Source organism: Rhodnius prolixus, unplaced genomic scaffold, assembly GCF_049639745.1.
Source record: "Rhodnius prolixus isolate KJV_2025 unplaced genomic scaffold, Rpr scaffold_10, whole genome shotgun sequence".
NCBI lineage: Eukaryota > Metazoa > Arthropoda > Insecta > Hemiptera > Reduviidae > Rhodnius > Rhodnius prolixus.
Window position 1 is genome coordinate 7,767,799 of NW_027411615.1, and position 23,765 is coordinate 7,791,563.

Sequence of the window (23,765 nt, forward strand, 5' to 3'; positions counted from 1 at the left end):
CCACTGTATTTGCTTTTGTAATTTATTTTTATTATGTTGGTATAATTGGTTAATGTTTTATCAATTTTAAATTAATTTCAGTGTTGCCCATATTAATTAATCCTCACTTTCAGATTAACGGGAATCATATTACAAGGAATTTCAACGCTCTAAAAGCAGAGTGGTCTTTAAACCATTGAATAATTTACTTTATTAAATAAGTATTTTTTTTAAAATACTTATAAATTTATAAAACCGCGGTTTATTTATAAAGAAAATAAATTTTTCATTTATTTATTTATGAAAAAAGTTTATTTCTTTCCTAACCACTTTTACCTTTATCAGATCAGAAAGCTTCAGCATTTTTTAATACAAGAGTTGTTGAACATTACTTATGTTTACCACTTCCGTAACTTAATTTTTTAATAAAGAATTGTTAGGGACAATCAGTACTGTATGGGACTTATTTCTTAGCATGCAGGAGTGTCTTGGGAAGGTAATCTTCTGGTTGTCTTTCTTTTTTCCTCGCTCAAATATTTTCTGGAAATTATTTTTTCAAAAAAAAAAATTAAGATTAAGGAAGAAGTTGATGACTGACCTGATATAGTGGTGGTCGGATAATGAGGATGTCTATGCCGAGCCGCAGCCGCCAGGACGAAGAGGGCAGCCAGGCAGCCAGTAGCTGACCACAGGGACATACTGCGAGAACGGGGTATGTCGCTACCTCGGAAACGCGGTCCGTCTCATCTTAGCGTTTGGTCGCGCGGGGACACACTGGTCGCGCCAGGAGAACCGCTGTCAAAGATATGGCTGCGCGCATGCTCCAACCCCACCGTATCCATACCCACGTGCCATCAACCCCAATCTAACTACCTCCCCCTATCGCCCACTAGCTTTCTCTTCATTTCTAACAAGTTCTTCTTCTTGTCTAAAGAAGAAACTTCCGTCTCTGCAGTACCACGAAAAACTCTTGTATCTTTTATCTAGAAGAATCTGTTTAAACGTACAGCCACTTACTTTGCTAAGTTACACTTTCTTTTCCACAGTTTGTTTTTTTTTTTCATTTTATACTAAAAAAAAATGAAAATATTGCTAAGTTAAGCACTTGATAGATTTAAATTTGGTAGACAAATAATAAAGTTATGAAATAAAAGAATTCGATTATTGTGATGGTCTGTAAATCAGAGTTTGCGATAAACTAAAGATTCTTGTCCATTTAAAGTTATATTCGTACTTTTCATAACTATTTGCCTGCATTTCGCATAACTTCTAGCACTTAGCTTTAAAGTAAAGAAATTATCAATCAGCAAATATGCAACGTAATAAGGTTAAGTTCTCTATCCAGCTGTTATAATGCCTCCCTTTTCTTGAAAAAGATGTACGAGGGTCGTTTGAAAACTCCGTGCTAAGTCAGAGAGATAGCACTACTGGCGCGTATCGAGGTTATGTTTAGTTAGTAGCATCTCTTGAAAGAACACACGCCAAGTTTCAGCCAGATCGGTCTATTTCTTTGTGTTTGGCATTCGTTTGAATCGAGGAAGTCGAGTGATTTTCAAAAAATGGACGAAAAAGAATTTCGTGTGTTGATTAAACACTACTTTATGAAAGGCAAAACGCCTCAGGAGACTAAAGAGAAGCTTGATAAACATTATGGTGACTCTGCACCTTCGATTAGAACAGTTTATAAATGGTTTCAAAATTTTCGGAGTGGCCATATGGGCACACCAAAGCTATCCGCAAGATGGGTGCCGCGATTGCTCACGCTTGACCAAAAACGAAATCGTGTGAAGTGTTGCAAGGACGATTGCAGCTGTTCCAGAAGAATCCGCAGGACTTTAAGCGTCGTTTCGTCACTGTGGATGAAACATGGATACATCACTACACTCCTGAGACCAAAGAACAATCTAAACAATGGGTTACCAAGGGGGAATCTGCGCCAAAATAGGCGAAGACCGTTCCTTCGGCCGGAAAGATTATGGCGACTGTCTTTTGGGATTCGCAAGGAATAATCCTCATCGACTATCTGGAAAAGGGTAAAACTATTACAGGTGCATATTATTCATCGTTATTGGACAGTTTGAAAACCGAGCTGCAAGATAAACGCCCACGATTGGCCCACAAAAAAGTCCTTTTCCATCACGACAACGCAACAGCTCATACCTCAGCAGTTGTGGTCGCAAAATTAATGGAAATAGGGTTCCAACTCGTTTCACATCCCCCCTATTCTCCAGACTTGGCTCCCTCGGACTACTATTTGTTCCCCAATATGAAGAAATGGCTGGCGGGAAAAAGATTTTATTCAAACGAGGAGGTGATTGCAGAAACGAATGGCTATTTTTCAGACTTGGACAAATCCTATTATTCGGAAGGGATCAACAAACTTGAGCAGCGTTGGACGAAGTGTATAACCCTAAAAGGAGACTATGTTGAAAAATAAAAAAGGTTTACCCCAAAAAATTAAGTAGTTTTTATTTTTGCACGGACTTTTCAAACGACCCTCGTAAATCTTTCGAGCTTTAGTGTTCACCATCTTCCAACACTTGGCAAAAAAGAAAAAGTAAACATCGCCATTTTAATTCATGTAATTACAAAATGCTTCACTCATCGCACAACTTTATACAATCTCTATAATCCACCCATTCAACTTTTTCCAGATATTTATTTCAATCTTTTTGGAGCTCTCTATAACACTTTAATACGGGGTTCTTCCGTTCAGAGGGTGAACTTCAAAATCATATTAGGCCAATTAAACTCCTCCTCAATTAATTCTGACAACTTTTCCTCCCCCTCTGTAGCACAAAATGTAAGTCCGGCATCTGTCCCAGAGAAGTAGATTAGATTATATTGAAACCAAGAGCATGTCTAAAACATACCATACTCTAAATGACGGCCTATTGTCCAATTCTCTCGAGTATCCAAAAAGTGAAGAAAAAAACTCCCCTTTCTTGTTTACATCAGTAAAATTTTTCCCAGTTTTTAATGTTTACCATCTGATCTCTCGTGGTTACCAAGAAGTCAAAAGATCTTATAACGCAACTTAGCGGAAGTGCTGCAGAGCAGAATGTGATTGGACTTAACATTCTTTTTCTTATATAAACTTCTCTCTAGGCCAGAGGTTCCCAATCTTTTTCGGTTTGCGGTTCCCTAAATAATCGGATTTTTTCCGCGGCGCCCTTAATGCATGATTTTTTCTAAATTTTTGACTTTCTTGAAAAATTGGAAAGCTTTCCTTCTCAAAAGCGATTACCTATTTAACAGCGAAAAATTAAAAACAGATACTTATTATTTTCCTTGAGATAATATATCTAATTTCACCTGTTTCGGTAATATCCATATCGAGACGGGACAACCACCATGTGGTTAGGTTAGTTGGAAAATAAATTAAACACGAATTTTAAATTAACAGTTTATTGAACGTCCATTGATGATTAACATTATTAAAATTATTAATGGGATGGATGGGCTTGATGTTCACTACACAACTTCTCAAATCTCGGAATAAAATTGGATATGGCTACCCTCATTTCTTGTCCAACGTTAATTTTCGAGCGATATTTACTTTTTATTACCGCGACCGGCGAAAACCCAGCTTCGCACTAATAGGATGTTGCAAATGGAACTAATATTCGTAGAGCTTTACAACTAACCAGTGGATATTCCTATTTTACTGATTTCCAAAAATCAGAAAGTTCCATGCTACCAAATTGCCGAATTGTTTAATTGAATATTTCGCTCCGGGGAGCCGCGGCGCACACTTTGGGAATCAATGCTCTAGGCTATTCGATCCCATACTGCAACGATGGTACCTGTCAGTCTGTAAAGAAGTCTGACTCCCGTTTAGTTTAAGATTCTTCCTAGGTGATTTCGATCACTAGATTCTTTTTGAACTCAACCCAAAGTATTGCTTGAGATATGTTCACTCGAAGCCCTTAGTTCCTCCTACAACAAGTTCTAGACCCGTGAATAAACTCCTTGTCATAAAACCGTTCCACTGTTTACACTTCAATAATCCCTGAAGACAGAATGTTTCGGTACCCATTCTAGAGAGAAAGAGGCCTTGAAGCTCCCGAAAAGCGGCGCTAAGTATTCTTTGTACTTACGAGTATATCCAAGGGATGAAAACGTTTCAGAATATGACATCCTCTGGACTCCAGATATGATATCCAGATTTGAAAAAAAGATAAGAACAAACTTATTTTTGATGAACTATTAGCGTTACCCCTCTAAAGCATCCCTACAGCACGATTTACAACTTCGTTAACAATTACAAAAAATTGTGAATATCTAATTAACCAGCAATTCAATTCACAGAATAGATTTTAAATTTATCATATTTTTCTCGAAAAGTCTTTAAGCTTTGTCTAATTTCGCTTTATAATCAGTTTCCGTAATTTAAAACATAAATTGTTGAAGAGGACCGGGTTGTTCTGATTGACCAAAACTCTTAAAACTGAAAGTGTGTTGCCAGTGATTGAGAGTAAAGCTTCCGAATCCACTTTTAATTGAATGAAGTTGCAAATTTTGCAGAGATATAAAGTATAAAAATTTATATATCATCTGGTTTATAACCAATAATAGATCTTTCACCATTCAAAGTCATTCTTAAAGTAGAATTCTTTTACTCCAATAAAAAGTTACTAATATATTAAACAAATCACAAAACTATAGTTGTAGTGACGATATTAAACAAACTATAAAACACACAAAACAAGAAATACACGAGGAATTAGAGAAGCCGAAGAAGGAAGGGGTAGAAGCGTTGACTGTGTGGTAAAGCAATTCAAAGCACGGCTTTAATTCCACACAGTTAAGCATTTAGATATTCTTACTATGGTGAATGATTTTAGCGAATATTATCTCCTAGCAACTATTATATTCACAGAATAATATTTATGAAGGCATTTGCTTTATTTGTAGTTTAAATCAAAATATTAAAATCGAGGCTTAGATTTTGATCAAAATATTACTTTTAATTATTAATAAAACACTTGCACGACTTTATTAACCCAAATAATACAAATAAAAATTAGATTTTGTTCTTAAACGTTCTGTTATCAGTGAATAAGTTCAATGCGAGGAGAGGAGCAATTACTAGTCTCTCCAAGTATGTATAATAAAAGTAAATAAACGTTTTGCAGGTTCCAATATTCAATTTAATCAAAATAAGTATAATAACCTTTACATTCATGTCATAAACATGATATATCGTAATAATCAGCAATTAAACCATAATGTGATGAAGCATAATATTAATACTTGAAGACAATGGCACAATGCCACAAATAAGTAAAATAAACCTTTCTATCAGTAAAAACATTTGTCAACAAGAAACAAATAGATTTATTCCATCACTGTAAAAATTTTCTTATCCATATTAAGAACAGCCTTGTTAGCATGCTCTAAATGATGAAGGCTCTGTTCAACAAAATACCTGATGGCATCAATTCCGGTGCGTTTCGCCATATTTCTTTACAACAGCTCTCTGCTGTTAATGGTTTCATCGGCTACAAGAGATTTACAGCGGATGACACCAGCCGTCAACCACAATCATGTTTTTTTTTTGGATGTATCCGTAATTTCCTAAAGTTGTAAAGGATTCTTCATCACAAGTATTGATCCAAACATAGGTCGTTTTGTTTGTATTAATGCAAGGGAGAAAAGAAACAAAACTTAAAGTGATAATAATTTGGGCCAATCTTTCAAATTATGAGGCATACGCCTGTTCAAACAAGTCCTGAACTTCAACAGGCAGTGTGACCGAATGCGGTGGAACTTAACTGTTTTAGTCATTTGATTTTGATGCTTTGAAGTTGCAACTAAATTTATGTTCTAATCATTTACACAAGATTTGTGTAACATGATCTGGCGGTGTAATTTTTAAAGATGTACTTAAATATTGAAGTCACTTACAACTTCTTTTAAAGCAGTAAATACATCAAGTAGTATACTAGATTTTAATTTATACACTTTTTATAAAATCACATAATTGCTTTTGTTCCAAAAAACAAGAATCAAGAATCAGTTCAACAAGAATCAATTCAACAGAATCGGTTATTATACTTATTTTGATTAAATTGAATATTGGAACCTGCAAAACGTTTATTTACTTTTATTATACATACTTGGAGTAATTGCTCCTCTCCTCGCATTGAACTTATTCACTGATAACAGAACGTTTAAGAACAAAATCTAATTTTTATTTGTATTATTTGGGTTAATAAAGTCGTTTAATACACAAGAATTTAGCGTATTAAGTAATCTAATGAATATCAGTCAAAGCAATTTCGATTTTTTTACATTTTATGCCTGAAATCTATTCGCGTTCCGTGATAGGAGGCTGTTTCTCCACATCCTCATGGAAACTCTGCAAATGAGGTACAGGGTATATCTTCAAAGAAATGGCTCAGACAAACGAACCTGATAAAGTACATTGCATAATATAAATAGATGGCTTAGTCAAGGTGCAGTAAGAATAATTTATTATTTATTATTAATACATGTTTAATATAAATAAAATGTAAATACAAATATTTATATGTGTCAAAATACGAACTAAAAAGAATATATAGAAAAAGTATTGTAATTAAGAGAGTCAATTAATATTCTATATAGAGGAGGAAATCATATCTGGAGGAAAGAGGATTGTGATTTAACTGCTCGTTGGTCCCACAGATATCATCAATTACATTCTGGTGCACTAATAAACTAAAACTTGCCCACTATTACTACTATAATCTTACACAGAGTGTATTAATTAATCTCCAATTTATTTATTACATAAATACCACACACATTGAGAAACAATGAAACCAATTTCTATTACACTTACCTACTAATATATATTTAAACACTAGTTAATAATAATGGAAGAGATCTTCTCGCTCGGCTTTATTCTTTTTTGCAATTCAGTTTTTTTTCACCTATTTAAATTAAACATTTAATATTGCAGTCCGATTGAAAGACTTTATATTCAAATTTCAGCTTCAGATTTAGGCAATTTAAATATTTTATTCAAAATTAAAATTTCAAGCACTTCGCACATGTTCCGTTGTATTCTCTTTTTGTTCTAAAACCATTAGTATTCAGAAACATAAGTGACGGATACAAGAGCAATCAATTACTTATCAAATTTTCGCTTACGAATTCACAAATAGAACTAATGTCTATCCAAACAGAATTGGTACTTATTAAAATTTCACTTTCTTTTCTATATCAATCTATTATTATTATAACAACAGGCAGATCCGTTGCCCAATGACACTGTAATCACAAAATCTCTTTGCATCTATGAGAAAACAGGAAAATTTAGGTAGATACAGAATCGTGCTCTTTACAAGATCCAGGGCTAGGCGTGTTCTTGCAAGATGGAACTTCTCAGATCTTAACATGCTACATGGCGTTGCAATATCAGTAAACATATTTTATTCAAAGTTAAATTCTCTAGCACTTCGCATGTAAACTGTTTCTTCAAATCACCATTTACACTTTCACTCTTTCAGTAGAATAAGGGTCATAAGGGCTTGAAAATGATCTGTTTTGCAGTAGAGATGCTATTACAATGGGACTATACTTGCCCACATACTGTGTAAGCAACACTTGACACTACTGAAAAATTAAACTGAGAATAAATGAGAACTAATATATTCCTCATACTGCCCGGATATCACACTGTCACAGAGGTTTTTGTGTAAGGCTGTCTCAAGAAATTTAGCGTCAAGTTTCAAAGCAACAAAGCAGTGAGATAATTGTATTGTGCAAAGCTGTTAACACTTCAAGTGAGGCACAAAAGAAATTGCATAAAAGAAGAATAAGTTATTATCTGAATCTTAATTTATTTAAAAAAAAATTCGACACTTTGCACTAATGCAGTTTTTCTTATAATAGAAGAAAAAAAGACGTTTGATTTTCACCTTTCTTATAAGTATACTCATCTCTTATTAAATTCTCATTTTGTTTTCTATTTCAAGAGTAAATAATTTTCTTTCGACTATTTCCAGCAAAAAAAACTTTGTTTATGTGATACCCCAGTTACGAGATTAGTTTCTCCCACGTATTTCCTCAGAAAATGAAACCTAGAATTAAAATATTCATCTCATCAATATTTAACCTATCTGTGATAATTATTTGATTATTTTTTGTATGGAACTCGCCTGACGGTCTTATGACCATGGGTTTGTTGCGGCATTGTAATTGAATTATGTATGCTTTTTGATGAATAAATAAACGTAAAAAAAAAAAAAATTATTCATCTCAACATGATAACTCATTTAAAAAAAAATCCACATATAACAAATAAAGCCTAATCCATATTCTTTCAAGAAGTAAGAACGAAGTTGAAAGTACTTACAAACTACTATACGTCGTGGTTTTCAGAAAATCTTGTTCACATTAAATATTCTTCACTAAAAATAAAACAAATAAAACTTACCATTCAGAAGTTTATTTATGGTAAGTTTAAGTTTTTATTAAATTACCTAATTTAAAAAATGGTGCTAATTTGTAATTTAAAATTGTATTTGTTAATAATACAATTATAATAATTAATAACTAATTAACAAAATTTATTGTTTATGTAAATACCAACAGTGATTCCAATGTGAAACCTTCAGATATTAAAATTTTAAATACACTGTTTTCAACAAAATCATAACCTGTTTTAATACCTTTTCATTACCACCCACCTGTTACACGTTACGGAGAAAGGAAGGTAACAGTGTTGGGATACAACAATCTGATCTTGGGAACGTTGAGCACTATTGGATTCATTTGAAAAATATAAATCCTTTGTGTCTGCGCAACGCCTCGAGAGAATCATGTGAACAAATCATAGAAAGCTTAAGGACACAATTAGGACTTCCTACCTTTCGACAGAACCAACAAATTACAGAAGCTGCACAAGGTCAGAATACTGAATAACGAAACTAAGATACCAAACTTATATTATATTTGAACACTTCAGTATTTATTTCAGTAATTGTTAAATAATTCTTATAACGTAGAATTGTGTGATAAGTAAAGATGTTTTAATTCATTCTTTGTTGCTAAATAATTAACAATCATTATGACGTTAATAATTTAATTGATTCAAAATGAATCTAAATACGGATTAATGAGGATTGGAGAAAAAGATAGACGTATCTTTCGCATACGTTCCAGTAAACTGTTAACACGTTTCACCGTCACAGAGCTAGTAAAACAAACCTTTCCTACTGAGTGGAGGAGGTTGTAGGTAGAGTCGGCTAGGGTGTAGTAAGTGGATGAAAGTGGGTGATTGGGACGTACAAGGAGACAAGGGTCGCCAGGTTAAGGTACTCACTCGTAACTCCCTCTCTGTACATTCACGGGCCCGGCGCACCCGATCTAGGGCACAAGGTAATAAGAAAGGGAACTCTATACTTAGATTCAACAGGTATTTCCACCTCATCTTTCTTAATTCTGTGTACAATGCAGGGTTGTTTTTTTTTTCTACTCTTACAATTTTATATTATTCAGCCATTTAATTCTATGTACAATGATACATTTATTAGATATGAATGTTAGAGTCTTTCTATTTGAAGAATTTTTGTTACCTCTTTTCTCTGACCTCAATGATAGGCACCATTTGAGTTTTGCTGAACAGCCGAAATTAATTTGTCTCTGTAAAATCGCCACTTCAACATGCTAATAGGTTTTGAGAATTTGGGGAATCTGACTACCGGAGTGCACCTACTTAATTCAAAATTACAGATGTATCGAAGATTATAAACATTTTACTTTTAAAAACGAGAAGAATGTCGTAGATTCATTTTATAAAGGAACACTCATTGTAAGACGCAAAAAGTATAAGAAAGAACTTCAAAAATGCCTAATTAGTTGGCGTTTACAATTAAGTGCCAAGCCTGGTACCTCAATGAAGTCTATACAGATCTTTAAGCATTATTGATACGAGCTGCATTTTTCAGACCTCCAGGGGCGTTAAATAGCCAAAGAACATGTCTTCTCGGGGGTTATCTACGAAGATCAAATTACGGCTCTAAAAAATCTTACTGCTATAAATTGGTTTGCTTCTACTTCTTTTTTTTTATAACCATGAAATACATAATTTTTTATTAAATTTGTATATAATACAGTACACCTATGTATGAGGCGTTTATAAACAGAACCAGTTTATTAGCCTACTAACCTGAACACTGAATCAACTGGCTTTCCATCATAAAGTGACAGTCTTGCTTTCTAATTAATAGTATTTTTTTTTTTATTGCTACCTCATTTATTGATTCAATTTGATATTCATGTATATTGCAGAACTGGTTTCATCCACTTTTTTAGTTTTTATGAATTAACGTCAAATTATTTTAATGTTTTCTTTACAGTTCTTTCTAAATCTCTTAAAAATGTTTACAGATTAAGCTGAGGGTACTAAACTATTTTCTTGGATTCGTTCATAATGTGAGCTGTATAGTGTTTTCACCAATGATTCTCACTGCTATATTCAGAAGAACAGCGCTTGCATTGATATACGTACAATTCTTCTTCCTGGTTCTCCAACCTTACGCGATTACTTGTCCTCCTTGAGCAACGATTTCCCAGGACACGGATTCTGTGCGATTGACCTCCAGTTCCGCATTCCCAGCAGACTTTTCCTATCAATCATCACACTGTCAAGTTTCGGTCTTGCTGGGCGGCTTGGCTATTCGAAAAGATGAGGACCCTGGAATTAATAAATTCCTCGTCTTAAGATCTCGGCACCTCTGTTATTTAGCGACTAGCCCCGCCTGAAAGACTGTAGCCAATCTAAGTGGCTTAATGAAATGGCAAACCTCGTCTTAACCCCCAATATGTGATATTATAAGACTTGTTTTTAAAGTGTGTTTAATAGGAGGCTTACAGTAATCCTCCACGAACTTGAACGGTTGAAGGACCAAAAGGCTGCCTGATCACGTAGGCATAGTATTTTGATATTTCAATTGAACTTTTTTATCCAATTCTAACTTTGATGACCTCGCACTTACTCACTTTCATATTCTCATAGCCCAGAAACTACAGATTTTTCTGTTGTTTCTGTGTAATATGAAAATCTTCATTCTTTTTCCCCTTCAGAACTTAATAATAATAATTAACTTAATAATTTGGTTAGTAACAGTAAAACTTTATTTTAAAATAAGGCGCATCAACAACTGAGGTTAAGAGGCTCTTCACTGTTTGTATTTCTCGTTACAGGCAAATCTGACCCTCACCGTATAGGTGTTGTTAGAGGCTCCGAACCAGAGGAAATATATATGGGCATCATTGGATGAAGTCAAATCCGCATGCGAGTCCACTGCATTATCACTGAGATAGTTTACGAGTAATTATTAAGTTTACTGTTCTTAAATATTTAATTATACATTTAAATTAATTAATTAGTAGGAAATTCAAAAAGAAATGATAAAAATTAATAAAATAAGACAAGGTAAATACTCAAGTTGAAGAAAAGTCATTAAAGTGAAGCTACAATTATTTCGGAAGGTATAATTAAGATGAATAAAAGAAGGAGAATAACTGCTAAAATTTGCAGACAGCCTGGCGGTTTGGCCAATAAGAACAACCTACTTTTTTAAATATTTTTTTTCTCTTCTATATTTATGAATATTGGTGTGATTGTATAGAAACCAGTTTTTAAAAAGTAAAAACTGGCCATTACCATTTCTAATGAGAATGTTTTAAACGTCTGTTGTTGTTTAGATGGCGGTTGTTGCACTTTAAAACAACTCTCTTTCATCTTAATTAAAATCATCAATCAATTCTGGTCATTTAACAAACTTTTACTCTTCAAACTACCTTTTATTAAAGCATTAAAATGAAATATAAATCTCGTTCATTTGTATTTAATACATATTTACTCATAAATGCCACAATTTCTTAACTAAAATAATTTATTTTCCACATTCATGCATAATTTGCCCCTTATTTGCAGTAATAGTTTGCCTGATAAATTAATTCGCCTTTTAGAGATACAATTGCAGGACAAATCCAAACTGATACTAATATGTCGAGAATATTCAAAGAACACTAGAAATATGTGAATACATTGGATAATTAAACTAAGGTAGTATTGATAACTAACTTGGTACTAGTCAATCATATACATATCTTCTTAAGTCACAGAAGTGACAGCATCAATACTTCCTTCTTCCAGATTACGTGAGGGTTGTTCCTTGGAGTGTTTCAAGGGTTGATTAAAGATTCATTTAGGCTCACAATGAAATGTGTTTCAAGGTGATAAGATAACAAGAAGTATTGGTTTTGTTGGATTGATTTAGTAAAGCTTTCAGCTATATTTGGGCAAACTTTAATAATAAGTTGGAATTATTTCTTTTATTTCTTATATATTTAAATATATATAGTACGTATAAAAAGTGTACAAGGGTAAAAAACTTCAACCTATTTGTTATTAAAGTTTGTCCAAATATTTGAATGTTTTACTAAATCAATTCAGCAAAACCAAATATAAGGAGGGCACAAGCTCTGACAGATTTCTGACCTGATTGCTTTCTTTGCATTACAGAGTTTTTGCTTGAAATCATCTATTACTAGGTCCAAATCATGGAGCTGAAGTTCGCTCTTAATCAGCACGCCTTGACAGTTTGTTATCACTGATGAGTACTTCTTTTTCCCGAGTTACACGAACAGAATGAGTTCTTTTACCCGTAGAGCTTCCTTTCCAATGAACGGTATCCTGAAAGAGTTGCTTCTTGTCTCCAGGTTAAGGGTTACCGCGATTGTACTACTTCCCATCTGGGAGGGGGGAGTAAAGGAAATTTGCTAAAAGTCTGAACGATATTTGGCCTATCTGAAAAAAAACTCCAGTTTAAGAGGGAATGTAATAAAAATAGCCTAATAATAGCATCAAGAAGTAGCATTATCTTGCATCAGAAGAGCCCAGTGGGCTCTGGGTTTAGATTCGAAGACCGTACGGGGTGCAAGCAGAATAAGTTTGCTAGTGATGCCGAAGATTTGCTTGAGGACCTTCTTCATGAAGATATTTTTGCTAATCCCAGAGTATATCAGTCAGAAGAGGCAGAAAAAGTAACATCGATTTTAAGGAATTCTTCAATAACCCTCTCGGAATTTTATACGCTTTGGATTTATAATAAGATGTTGGATAACTTTTGGGTAAAAAAAAAAATCTTAACAAATTAAACTGTTGCTTTAATGAATCAGTTGAACTTTCTAAAAAGTAATAGAAATAGACGTCAGAGGCGAGGAAGTCTTAAATATTCTAAATCTTTACTATCATCATTTATAATAATAGTAATCATTATATTTGTTGTTTTAATTAAGAAGAGACGTCAGTCCATTTTAGAGCGCATTTCTTCAAAGTCTTAGTGCTCAGTTTGTCCTCCAAAGAGCTCACTAACTAGTTGTAGTGCATGTAAAGATCAGAGAACTGTCAGCTATTGATAGATAGTGTTTCCCAAACGGTTTTTAGTTCCTAGTTTGACCTTGTTTGGACATTAAACTTTTAACAACAGAAATTAATCCATTAAAGCCAGCCAATGGACAGGGTTTCCTTCCTCACTTAATTGTAAATAGTTAGTAAGTCATGACTCTTTCAATGGTTTTCTCTTTCATTTGCTCTTCTATTTCATAATCGCAAGGGTTGCTGGAATATTCCATTCGGTTCGAAGCATAAGAAACATTGGAACTAAACCAAAGGATTGTTTTTAACCGTTACCAATGTAACTGATGTGCGTATAAGCGTAACTAAATCAAAAATAGCAATAGAACTCATAATAAATAATACATTAATTACATCTCTGGCTAATCTGCACAGACAAGAAGCAAAAAAAAAAAACTGATGTGCATCTATAATTGTCGATTTAATTAGCCTCTGGAACCTGGAAGAAGACGCCTACGTAATACTAGAGAGTCGCTCTTTTAAGAACAACCGTGCTGTTAACCACATACGATCTCTACTGTTACGAACTGCTACTTTCAGCTTTCTCACTTCCTGAAAAAGTTATAGAAGCTATCTTATGCCAAATGTATCCCTTGCTTCTTTCTGATTCTAGGCATTAATTAAACGATACACCACTTGAAGTAATTAACATCATTCTGTGAACTTTACCACCTGATTAGTGCTTCGCTTCCACTATTCCTACGACGTTATGCTCGCTAAATCTTGAGATATCTTATGTTTCAACGAAACGTTCTGTCGACTCTTTGCCCTGTTAATCTAAAAGCCAAGTAATAAAATTCTTGTTTTGGTCACCATTCAGTAGTCACTTTTTATACACCATTCTAAAAAAAAATTTGGGTGGGAACTAATGGCTTGTAGAGCAGCCTAAAATTACAACTCTGAAATTAACTATTTATTCTCTGTCTAATGATCATAGTAGCGCAATTAACTGTTGAAATTTACTCTGCCTGACCAGATATCTAACCTGGCTTAATCCGTCATTATTGCCATGATATTTATTGTTACCATTTTAAAAATAATAAAATGAGTTATGCTTTAATCTTCCCTTAACATTACGAACATCAATTCCTGGGTTTTAAAGTAAAAACCTCTATTCATAAATCAGTTTATCAAATATACTGTGCAACAACATTACATTAAGCGGTTTGGGAACAAATTATTTTAAAGTTCAACAATTCATTCATTAAAGCAATATAATACAGTGACAATTTGTACAAATTGAATAAATAACAGTGTTTAAGTACAGATATAACAATAAAACGTTTTAGTCTATATATAAATAAATTAAATATTAGGGGGGAGATCTTGACGTATAGCGAATTAACCATATTATGTAGATTATTAAAATATTTAATATGGACCGGTAATAGTAAGTCTAATTCTATAGAAAATGTCTGTAGTAAAACAGATCTACAATGTTCGACGACTTTATTTTCTTTACAATTACAGCTTCCACATTAATTTGCCGTACATAATTAACCCTAGATATAGATAGCCCTCTATCCAATTATATTGTTATTTAGCTCCAGTAACGAATTCATTTCTTCTTACCTCAAATATAATTCAGATAGATTATTTAAAGTTTCAGTTATTATGCTCAAATACTGTTAATTTGTGAAGATATATTTATTTTTTATTACATTTTTCTTGACATATAAACATTTAAAATGGTAGGGCTTGTTTGAAGTTTGAAATATATCCGGATGGAAGCAGCACTTAATGGTTACTCTTGCAAAATAAATTTCTTTTTTGCTCTGTCATCTAATTACAATTTACAAAATCTTATTTTTTACTTACTTCTGTACGTCATTCTTTTAAATAATTATTTATGACTTAATTTAAGTTCTTCTATGTTTTAAATGGCTGGTTTGCTTAGTAAAAGAGGTCGGCCAAAAATAAAGTTCTATTAAAAGCACTTCATGTTTGAAAATGTTTGGCAAGCTGAAGATTCTTCTTTATGATTTTATGTTAATGATCGATGAGTTTATTTTATTTCTTTTCTTTAATTTTTCACCTTGGATTAAAAAAATAAACAAATGCACTTCTGGTTGCAAAAACTTTTTTCAATTGGGAAAATTGGACTTTAAGGAGGGTTTAAACTTAAGTTTGCGCCCTTTCAGTGAATTTTTTTAAGCTTAAAACTAGATAGTTAATTATAAAAAACTCCCTTCTTAATTTTTATAATTGAAATGCATTATTTTAGGAATTCGGGGGCCAATTGTTGCCCAGGAGCCGTAACTTCTTTTAGGAGAATGACCTCTAATGTATTACTCGAATCCTCTCACATGAAACTCATGTAATTCTGTTGAGATAGAATTGTACTCAAAACTGATATTTTTATGCAAGTGTCAAATTGTTTCCGATTGTATCTCTACATTCAATGAATCCTCAGATTTTGCCTACTTTATAACTGTCTATTTCTCCTTTATCACAAAGAATATCTGATTAATCACTTATATTACTTAATTTAAAACTACATATAACTATCTTATACATAGTGCAGTCAACCTAACAGAAGGCATGCATACTTACCTCTCATTTTAAACCAGCTTCCACGTGCTTAATTCAACCTAATGAAAATTATATTAGATTATAAAAGTACATTAATACAGCCTTCTAGTTCACTCATGATATAACTTTGCCTTGTATCTAGGTGGTTTAAATAATATTCCCTACCCAAATATCATGAAGTCAATAAATATTGCTAGTATATACTTAAACTAGGTTATTATTTGTGGAAATATAAGCAAATTTAAGAAATAAAAATATTACAGTTGGACAAAAAACTTTTTAATAGGTCCTCAAAATTATTGTGGTAAAATCTTGATTAACAAAACAAACCGTTCAAAAAGAAACATAAGAATACATGGCTTTTTTTTTTTAATAAAAATTAATATCTAAATAAAAACATAAATCATTTACAAGTTTAGTACATATTTTACATTTTTTATTGTTTTCGTTAAAACGATTTCCAACATTGAACTGCTTTTTCAAGCAGGTGTAACCTTTATTTTTTACAATAATTTTGTTAAAAATATGATGTTAAGTAGATATTGTCATTTTTTTTTACAATAATTAAATTCACAATAAATTTATAAGATGTATAAATAAATATATTATATAAATATATGGTATATTCATATAAGTGTATGTTTTTCTAGTTTAAATTAAATAATTCTGTCTTATACATTTGCCATGTATTGGTTTTGTGCAGAAATTACTTTTTAATTCTTAAATCCATTTTCATCATTTGTTTTTGGCACTGCCAGAGTGTCTCAACATGATTGATTTGAAAATTGTCCAATTTAAAAAATAAAAAACAAAAACACTAAAATATGCTATTTTTAATTTAACTTTATCTCAATCTCGCTTTCTCTCGCTCGCTCTAATTACTCACTCTTATACAGTTAGTTAATATTAGTAAAATAGGTACCGTTTTTTTTTGTTTTTTTTAATTTTTGTCTCGGTTCACCTTAGAGACTGTATCGTTTATCACATATGCTCTTTCTCAACCCTTCCCCCATAATTTGTTTTAGCCCAGGAGATCTTCTGGTTGCACACAGTCTTTTCTCTTTTCTCTTCAATTTATTTGTATTGTTTAATTTTCAGTTTTATAAGAATTTTTTTATTTCAATTTAACTTTTTTTTTTGTAAACAATAACGGCACATTTTGTTAAATTTTAATTCAGTATTTTAAATTTGAGAACCAATCTTCAACTTAAATTTTGTTTTCTTTTAAGACATTTTTCCAAAAGTAAATCTATTTTGATTGGTGCTCTGTTTGGAAAAAATCACACACAAACGAAATGTTAGTTATTTTATAACTTTTTTGATAAACACAAAAAAATTAAAGACAAGAATCTTTTTAAAAAAATTTACATTAAGATCTGAAATAAATATCTACAAAATAGACAAATGTCCCACTATATACCATATTAGCAGGCATTTTATTCACTACAAAAAATTGGTTATTTTCTTAATATAAAAAGTAATATTTTACATTTGTTAGTTGCTTCTTCAATTATTTTCTGTCCAAAATAAATATTTTGTAAGATGCTTGTTCTTTTGTCTTGAATGTTTTCAAGAAATCGAGATACAAATATGGAATAGCACCATCAATTTTATTTTCACTGCGTTTAATGAAGAGTGCTTTATTTCAAAATCTGGATTAAACCATTCTTTAATAATATCTCTTTTATAAATGCACCCTCTCTTCCATGTTTTTGACTTCGAAAGACGCAGAAGGGTTGTGAAGATTTCTAAAAAAACATTTGAAAAGAACCGCAGCCATGAAATCCTTTTCCATCTAATCTTATAACCAAACTGCGTAACGCAGGGTTAGATCCTAGTCAACTTTCAAACGTCTACTCAAAGATTTCTTTTGTCGATTTGATGGTCATTAGTGCCAAACGCCAGTTATCTATAAGGTCATATTTGCCAGTTGAGGCAATAGACATAAGAGAATAAAGTCAAAAACGTTCATTCTATCTGAAATCTGGATAACATTTAAATAAGGAAATGTTATCCAATACTTTCAATAAATACCGAGTCACTGTGGTAACCAAGGAAATGGAAACGTCGAGTGGTTGGCAGGGAAAAAGCTATCTCAGTTGGATTCAGACCGACTGAAGGTTAATTAAAACGAGACTGAAAGAAGAAGAGTCTGCATTGCACCTAAGTCAGGTAGCGGGAAAGTATTGGACTTCGCTTGGAGATCTGTGATCACATGCCCGGAAACTAATCTGTAAAGTGTTTTAGAACAGTCATTAGCCCCGATTTTCTATTTGCATATTTGTGTTTGACAGAAGTGGTTATTCCCGTGATGCCCTCTCTGCATGAAGACTGTCGTCACCATACATTGAGCATGAGGCACTTTTAGACATACAACAACACCCAATACTTTTAATTTCAACGTTATACTGAATTGTCTGCCAAGAAATGGTTAAACATCAATAAAACAATAATAAAGGAAATGCTATCCCACATTTGCACTTTTCTTCCTCTTTGAATGAGCTTTAGGCAAATTTATCGTATTTTATTTTTTTTTACAAAAAATCTTGTGTGCTGAAATAAAAACTTCAAATGTGACCTTATGTTTTCTTATGGTTGTTTAAGTTTACAAAGTTAAAGTAATCCTATGTTTAAGGCATCTTGAAGGCAAATATGTTCCATTTTAAAAAATTATGAAAAGTTACTTTTTTTACGTACAGAATCATATAAACACGAACAAAAGAAAAATATAAGAATGTTAATCTATAAAATTCTAGGGACAGACTAAAAAAGAAACAACGAAATTAAATTTTAAAAAATAATAAAAATAATGAAATCATGTATTTTAAAAAAGTTTTATCACACTAATTAATTTTTTGTTTTAATATACTAATTATAAATGTTTGAACAACTTTTTTTTGTATATTATTATTACTTTTAATCCTTATATCACTTCAATATAAACCTTATCAAAATACAAATATCACTATTTTGATCAATTAGTACAAAAATCACAAGTTATTCAAATAAATTCTGAAAAGTAATATTTTTTGTTAAACGTTTTTCTTATTTTTTTAAATTTTTTATTTTTAAAGTTCAAAATTTCATTTAGCTAAAAAAAAATTTAAAAAAAAGAAGAATAAATTAACTATAACTACACGACTTTGGATTATCACAATGCCTTGACAAATAAAAATAAAATATTTGTTAATTTATTTTTAAAACAAACACGACTCGAATTTGAAAATTTGATCAGTTCCTATAAGATTTCAATTTAAAATAAAAATAATAATAATATTAAACTCAAATATTTTCTAGACGTAAAATTTTTCCAGATTAATAGTTTGGAAAATATAAGTTTATCTCACTTATATCTTTGCTCTTTTTTATTATTATTAACTTCAGCAAAGACGTAAATTTTGATTTTTGTTGTTTCTTTAAATTTAATTTTTTATAAGACTTTTTTTTTGTATCGCTGGTTAACCAAAATACTAAGCCAACATCTCACGCCTAATTACCGACCTTTCACATCTTGGCAATACAGAAGCCTTAAATATGTACAATTACAGCATTTTACTACTTGTCTATTGGTCATGAATGCATTAATTAAACTAATAATCTGTTTACAAAATAAAGTTTAAAACTATTGAGGTATTTATTGTTGTAGCTTTGTTTAACAAAAAATTATTTTTTTAAAAAAAACCTGTCACCTGATTGTTGACCAATTTTTTTGTTGACGTAGTTTAAGTAACTTCATAGTAAAATTTGATTTAAGGGTGCCTTGCGATGGGAGAATTATCAAAAACAACAACAAAAACTTCTTTTAAAAATGCTTCCATCGCAGAGATAGAATTAAAAAAAAAAATTAATAAAAATAAAAAATTCTAAAACTGTTAGGAGCATCCACATCGATCAACTACCATTCCAGGTAGTAGACCATATATAATATTGAACTCCTGGTCAAAATAGAGCATAGATATCGAAGACATTTTCCTCGGTGCACAGCACGGTCCATCACTCCCCGGCGGGCTGGCCAATTGTACTACATGGGTATGTGCGTATTTCTGAAACCACACTAACGGACATTCGCCAGAACAATAGTTTGCTTCATATTTTTTTGGAGCAATAATCCAATCCCATCCGAATTCTTCAAAATCAACTGTCAATGGATAACGACAACAGCGGGTTTCATTGGCATTCTCTGCACAATTTAAACTGATCGTTCTTTTTGTACGATGTTTTCTTGAATCTGCTATGTGTACTTCTATAAATGGTATCTGCAATGAAATAAAAATATGTGTTAAAAATAAATATTTTACAAACTTGGTTTTTAATTTTTATAAATAATTCTCAAAAAATTAAAAAACAAAACAAAACAGATATTTCAAATTCCATAGATGCAGGTTAATCAGGATTCACTTGAGTCAAAAATTAAGGGCTCCCTTTACATTCTAATACAAGAAATTAAACGTATAACTTTATTATGGTCTCTACTTTTTGATTGAATAACTATCACCTGTTGACGAGGTTGCAGAAGAAATGTATTAAAGGATAAAAATGTAAATGTGTAAATGATAAATGAATGGATATTTGAAAGTATTTTTTCTAAGACTTATACATTGGTTATAGTATATTAACTAGCACAATAGTTATATTATATTTTAAAGCACAATTATCTCATCGTTTGTTAGGTGTTGATCACATCCTAGTTAGATATTTGATAAAGAGTATGTGTATGTAGGTATATAAGAGAAAAAACTACCGTTTAAGGCGCGAGTAGCTGGCTCATGCGAGCCGCAGGGCACGTGGGTCTGCACGCTCTTCCCATAATCACGCCAACTTCTCAACTCTTTAATTATTCGTCATTCCAATTCCCTACCCTGTCCGATTACATCATTTGCTTTTGCTTAACAGCTTAGCCCTTTTTTTCATATATGTATTATATGTATTTTTTTTATTTTTATTTTACTATTCTCTTTTTACATTGCTGCACTTCTCACGCACACATTTATTGTCTGCAAAGCGAAACTTTTACGGCTTTTTAAGACCGTAAAAAGAAAAAAAATAACAAAAAAGGGTAATAACAAAAAGTATGGCATGAGTAAGGAGTAAATCATTGGGTGCATTCTGGGAACTGCATATCCATTGAACACGACACTGGACTTGTTTACGGGTCATTCAATTTTAAGAGTGGTTTAAAAGTTGAATATTATTGGTGGACGTTACTCACAGCTTTATGGTCGGTATTGCCTATTACCTTTGGACCGTCGTTTTTTATACATAGTAAATAAATATTCCAATATTATGACTGTTCTTCATTTTGCAATCACAGAGATCTCTTTGGTGCATTTATTATTACTTATTTACTGCTTTTCAGAGCATTGACTATTTTTAGCTATTAATAGCTTAAGCAGCCAAAATGTAACAGCGTTTCATTCAAACATGTAATGCCACATGTCAATGATTACTTTTGAAAAAAACATTAAACTTAGCAGTAAAAAGTTACTGTCCTTTGAAAATACAAGCTCTCTAGATTTGATTAAACAATGTGTTTTTATCTATACTATAAAATCAATTAATATAAATAATTAATTATTGATTAATATAATGTGGAAAGAAAGTCAGAGCCTGAAAAGGCAAATACGAGGTACCACCTGAAAAGTACAATAAGCAATCTCTGGGTTCTCTGCACTCTGATACCCGAATGTTCATAAAACACTCCCCTACAAAACACAAAATATGTAAAAGCACTTTTGATTTATTTCTACAACTCAAGATTTTTTTTCGCCTTTATAGTAGTTAGTAGAGTTAGGGAACTATTCATTTTGAAAATGCTCCATTTTCCCACGCAAACTCAAAAATTGTTTTAAAGAAAAATGTGCTTTGAAGTGAATAATTAGAATGTGACTTGTAAAAGACAATATATGAAAAATTTTCGACAGCTTAAAATGCTTCCTTACATGGAACGAGATAGTAAAGAAATTTTGAAGTAATAATATTCTCGGGAATATTAAGCCAAAATTACTTTTAATTTATAAAATTTATATAAGAAATGTTCTTTTTTAAATGTAACTTACATAATATGATGATGATCTATCATTTTGTGAAGGTGTGACTAAAAGATGCTGTGGATGGAGATCATCTCTACCCTGGATGGACGCCTGCACTGCTATACCTTGATTATCCATTGGAAATTTAAACCAATCTGAGACTAGCCTTTTTACTTCTAACGATACCCATTTACCTCGGCTACCTCTCGGTCTTGCTTCCTGCAAAAGTCAAAAAGTCATTAATTTTTATTAAATAAACACTACAATAATCTAGATGCATTAAAAAAAAAAAAATTATTTGCGTTAATTTATTTTTAGCAAATTATCATTGTAAATAAAATGTTTTAATATTGTTCTGTGTTACATTATAGAACAATGTAATTGTAAATTTATCTTTCATAAAGAAGTATTGGTATTAGGGTTCAGCATTAATGAAAGTTTCGTACTTATAGGAATCAAATAAATTGTATAATGCGTTTATGCGTATGCGACATATATATGTTTCAAAGTTCTAGTTTTCCTATGCAGCCTTTCATCTAGTTTTACCTTAGCCACTCCTACAATGAGAAAGAAAGACTTAGTTACTTTCTTTTTAGGGGCTAGTATCTTTTTTTCAAGAGGATAAGCTTCTAGGTAAATCTTCTCCATAAATTTGGGACAGTCAAATGAGATCCCACACTAGAACTGAAGTATTCTTGCTGTAACTTTAGGGTAGGAAAGAATAGTAAGCAACTACATCTTGAGCGAAGTACAATAACCGGCAAGTAATTTCAAAAAATATGTACTTTCGGGCAACATTATTTTTTTTACTCAAACACCAAGCAGTAAAAAAAAAAATTAAATTGCCAAATACAATTTTGTTTTAATGAAATTAATTTAAATTTACAATCAGATATAAAAATAAAAAGAAGAAAGAAAGAAAACTGACAAGCTAAACGGCATTTCCCAAAAAATATTAGGCGTTTTAAAAAGTATAGATATAGTGTTAATAAGGGCTGCATGGCATTAAGAACACGCGAGACAATCAAAGGGAAATGACCCATGTTACTACAATTTTTGTTTTACTTTATTAACTGTAAGATATGTATCGCAAATATTACACTGAATTAATTCTCTTTTATTTCTTCTTTATTCACTTTGTTTCTAATGAATGAATGTATTAAGATAGACTGTTTTTTTTAACTTTATTTCGAAGAACAACTATAAAGCTAAACGATTTTTTTTTTAAATATCATTTATTTTGCTGAACATTCATTCCCTAAATTTATATAAATGAAATTAATCATGATATTATTTTATCCACACATTTGCAGGTTGTTTAAAATATTACACAGTGCTATGTTTATTGCATAATACATGAAAATTACTTAATGAAAGGATGTTTATAATCCGATTAGCTGGTGCATTTAAGAGAAATCTAAGACAAATTTAAATACCTTCTTAGATTTACAAACGATTTAGGGACTGGTCTAAAACGTCAGTTGAAGGGGCGAATCTATATCTAGTTTTATAGAGATTGTCCGTGAAACGATAAGCAAACCATAGTGGTCAATATCCTTTGATATTGAAGTTTGTTACAATAATGTTGAAAAGAAGTCAACAGTATTGATGGTACGTTTGATGTAAGTTTGACCAATACTAACGGAAAACCTAATTATATTGCACAAATTCACTAATAATTAAGTCTAATAATAAATAAGATGACAGTAAATATAAAGAGACAAAACTTTTAATCTACAAATGACTTAACGACGTGAATAAAGATTTTTTTATAACCAGTATAAGCAAATGATTTTGCTTAAAAT

At 31.6% G+C, this 23,765-nt stretch overlaps 2 protein-coding genes and 1 long non-coding RNA gene across 5 annotated transcripts in view; 1 reads left to right on the forward strand and 2 right to left on the reverse strand.

Moving 5' to 3' along the window:
• The window catches only part of LOC141457151 (inhibin beta chain-like), a 171,876-nt gene extending 163,296 nt beyond the window's left edge, over window positions 1-8,580 (reverse strand). The window contains exons 1-2 of one of the 2 annotated variants that reach the window (XM_074133720.1): window positions 8,454-8,580; window positions 8,327-8,381 (exon numbers count right to left, since the gene is read on the reverse strand). Coding sequence is in view for 1 of the 2 variants with exons in the window: in XM_074133719.1 (XP_073989820.1) it covers window positions 578-677 (100 nt within the window). In the remaining variant the exon portion in view is untranslated. Of the gene's footprint in view, window positions 1-577; window positions 848-8,326; window positions 8,382-8,453 lie in introns of those variants that run through there. The other variant, XM_074133719.1, reaches the window with a different exon arrangement.
• An 88-nt stretch (window positions 8,581-8,668) lies between these two features.
• Window positions 8,669-22,159, forward strand: LOC141457156 (uncharacterized). Its single transcript, XR_012460213.1, has 3 exons — window positions 8,669-8,878; window positions 11,179-11,305; window positions 22,020-22,159. It is a non-coding gene; the product is annotated as an uncharacterized lncRNA (long non-coding RNA).
• myo (growth/differentiation factor myoglianin) overlaps window positions 16,189-23,765 on the reverse strand; it is a 54,627-nt gene continuing 47,050 nt past the window's right edge. For both annotated transcript variants that reach the window (XM_074133717.1, XM_074133716.1), the window contains exons 4-5: window positions 21,988-22,179; window positions 16,189-20,187 (exon numbers count right to left, since the gene is read on the reverse strand). In XM_074133717.1, the coding sequence (XP_073989818.1) occupies window positions 19,804-20,187; window positions 21,988-22,179 (576 nt within the window). In that variant the 3' untranslated portion in view covers window positions 16,189-19,803. The remainder of the gene's footprint in view (window positions 20,188-21,987; window positions 22,180-23,765) is intronic.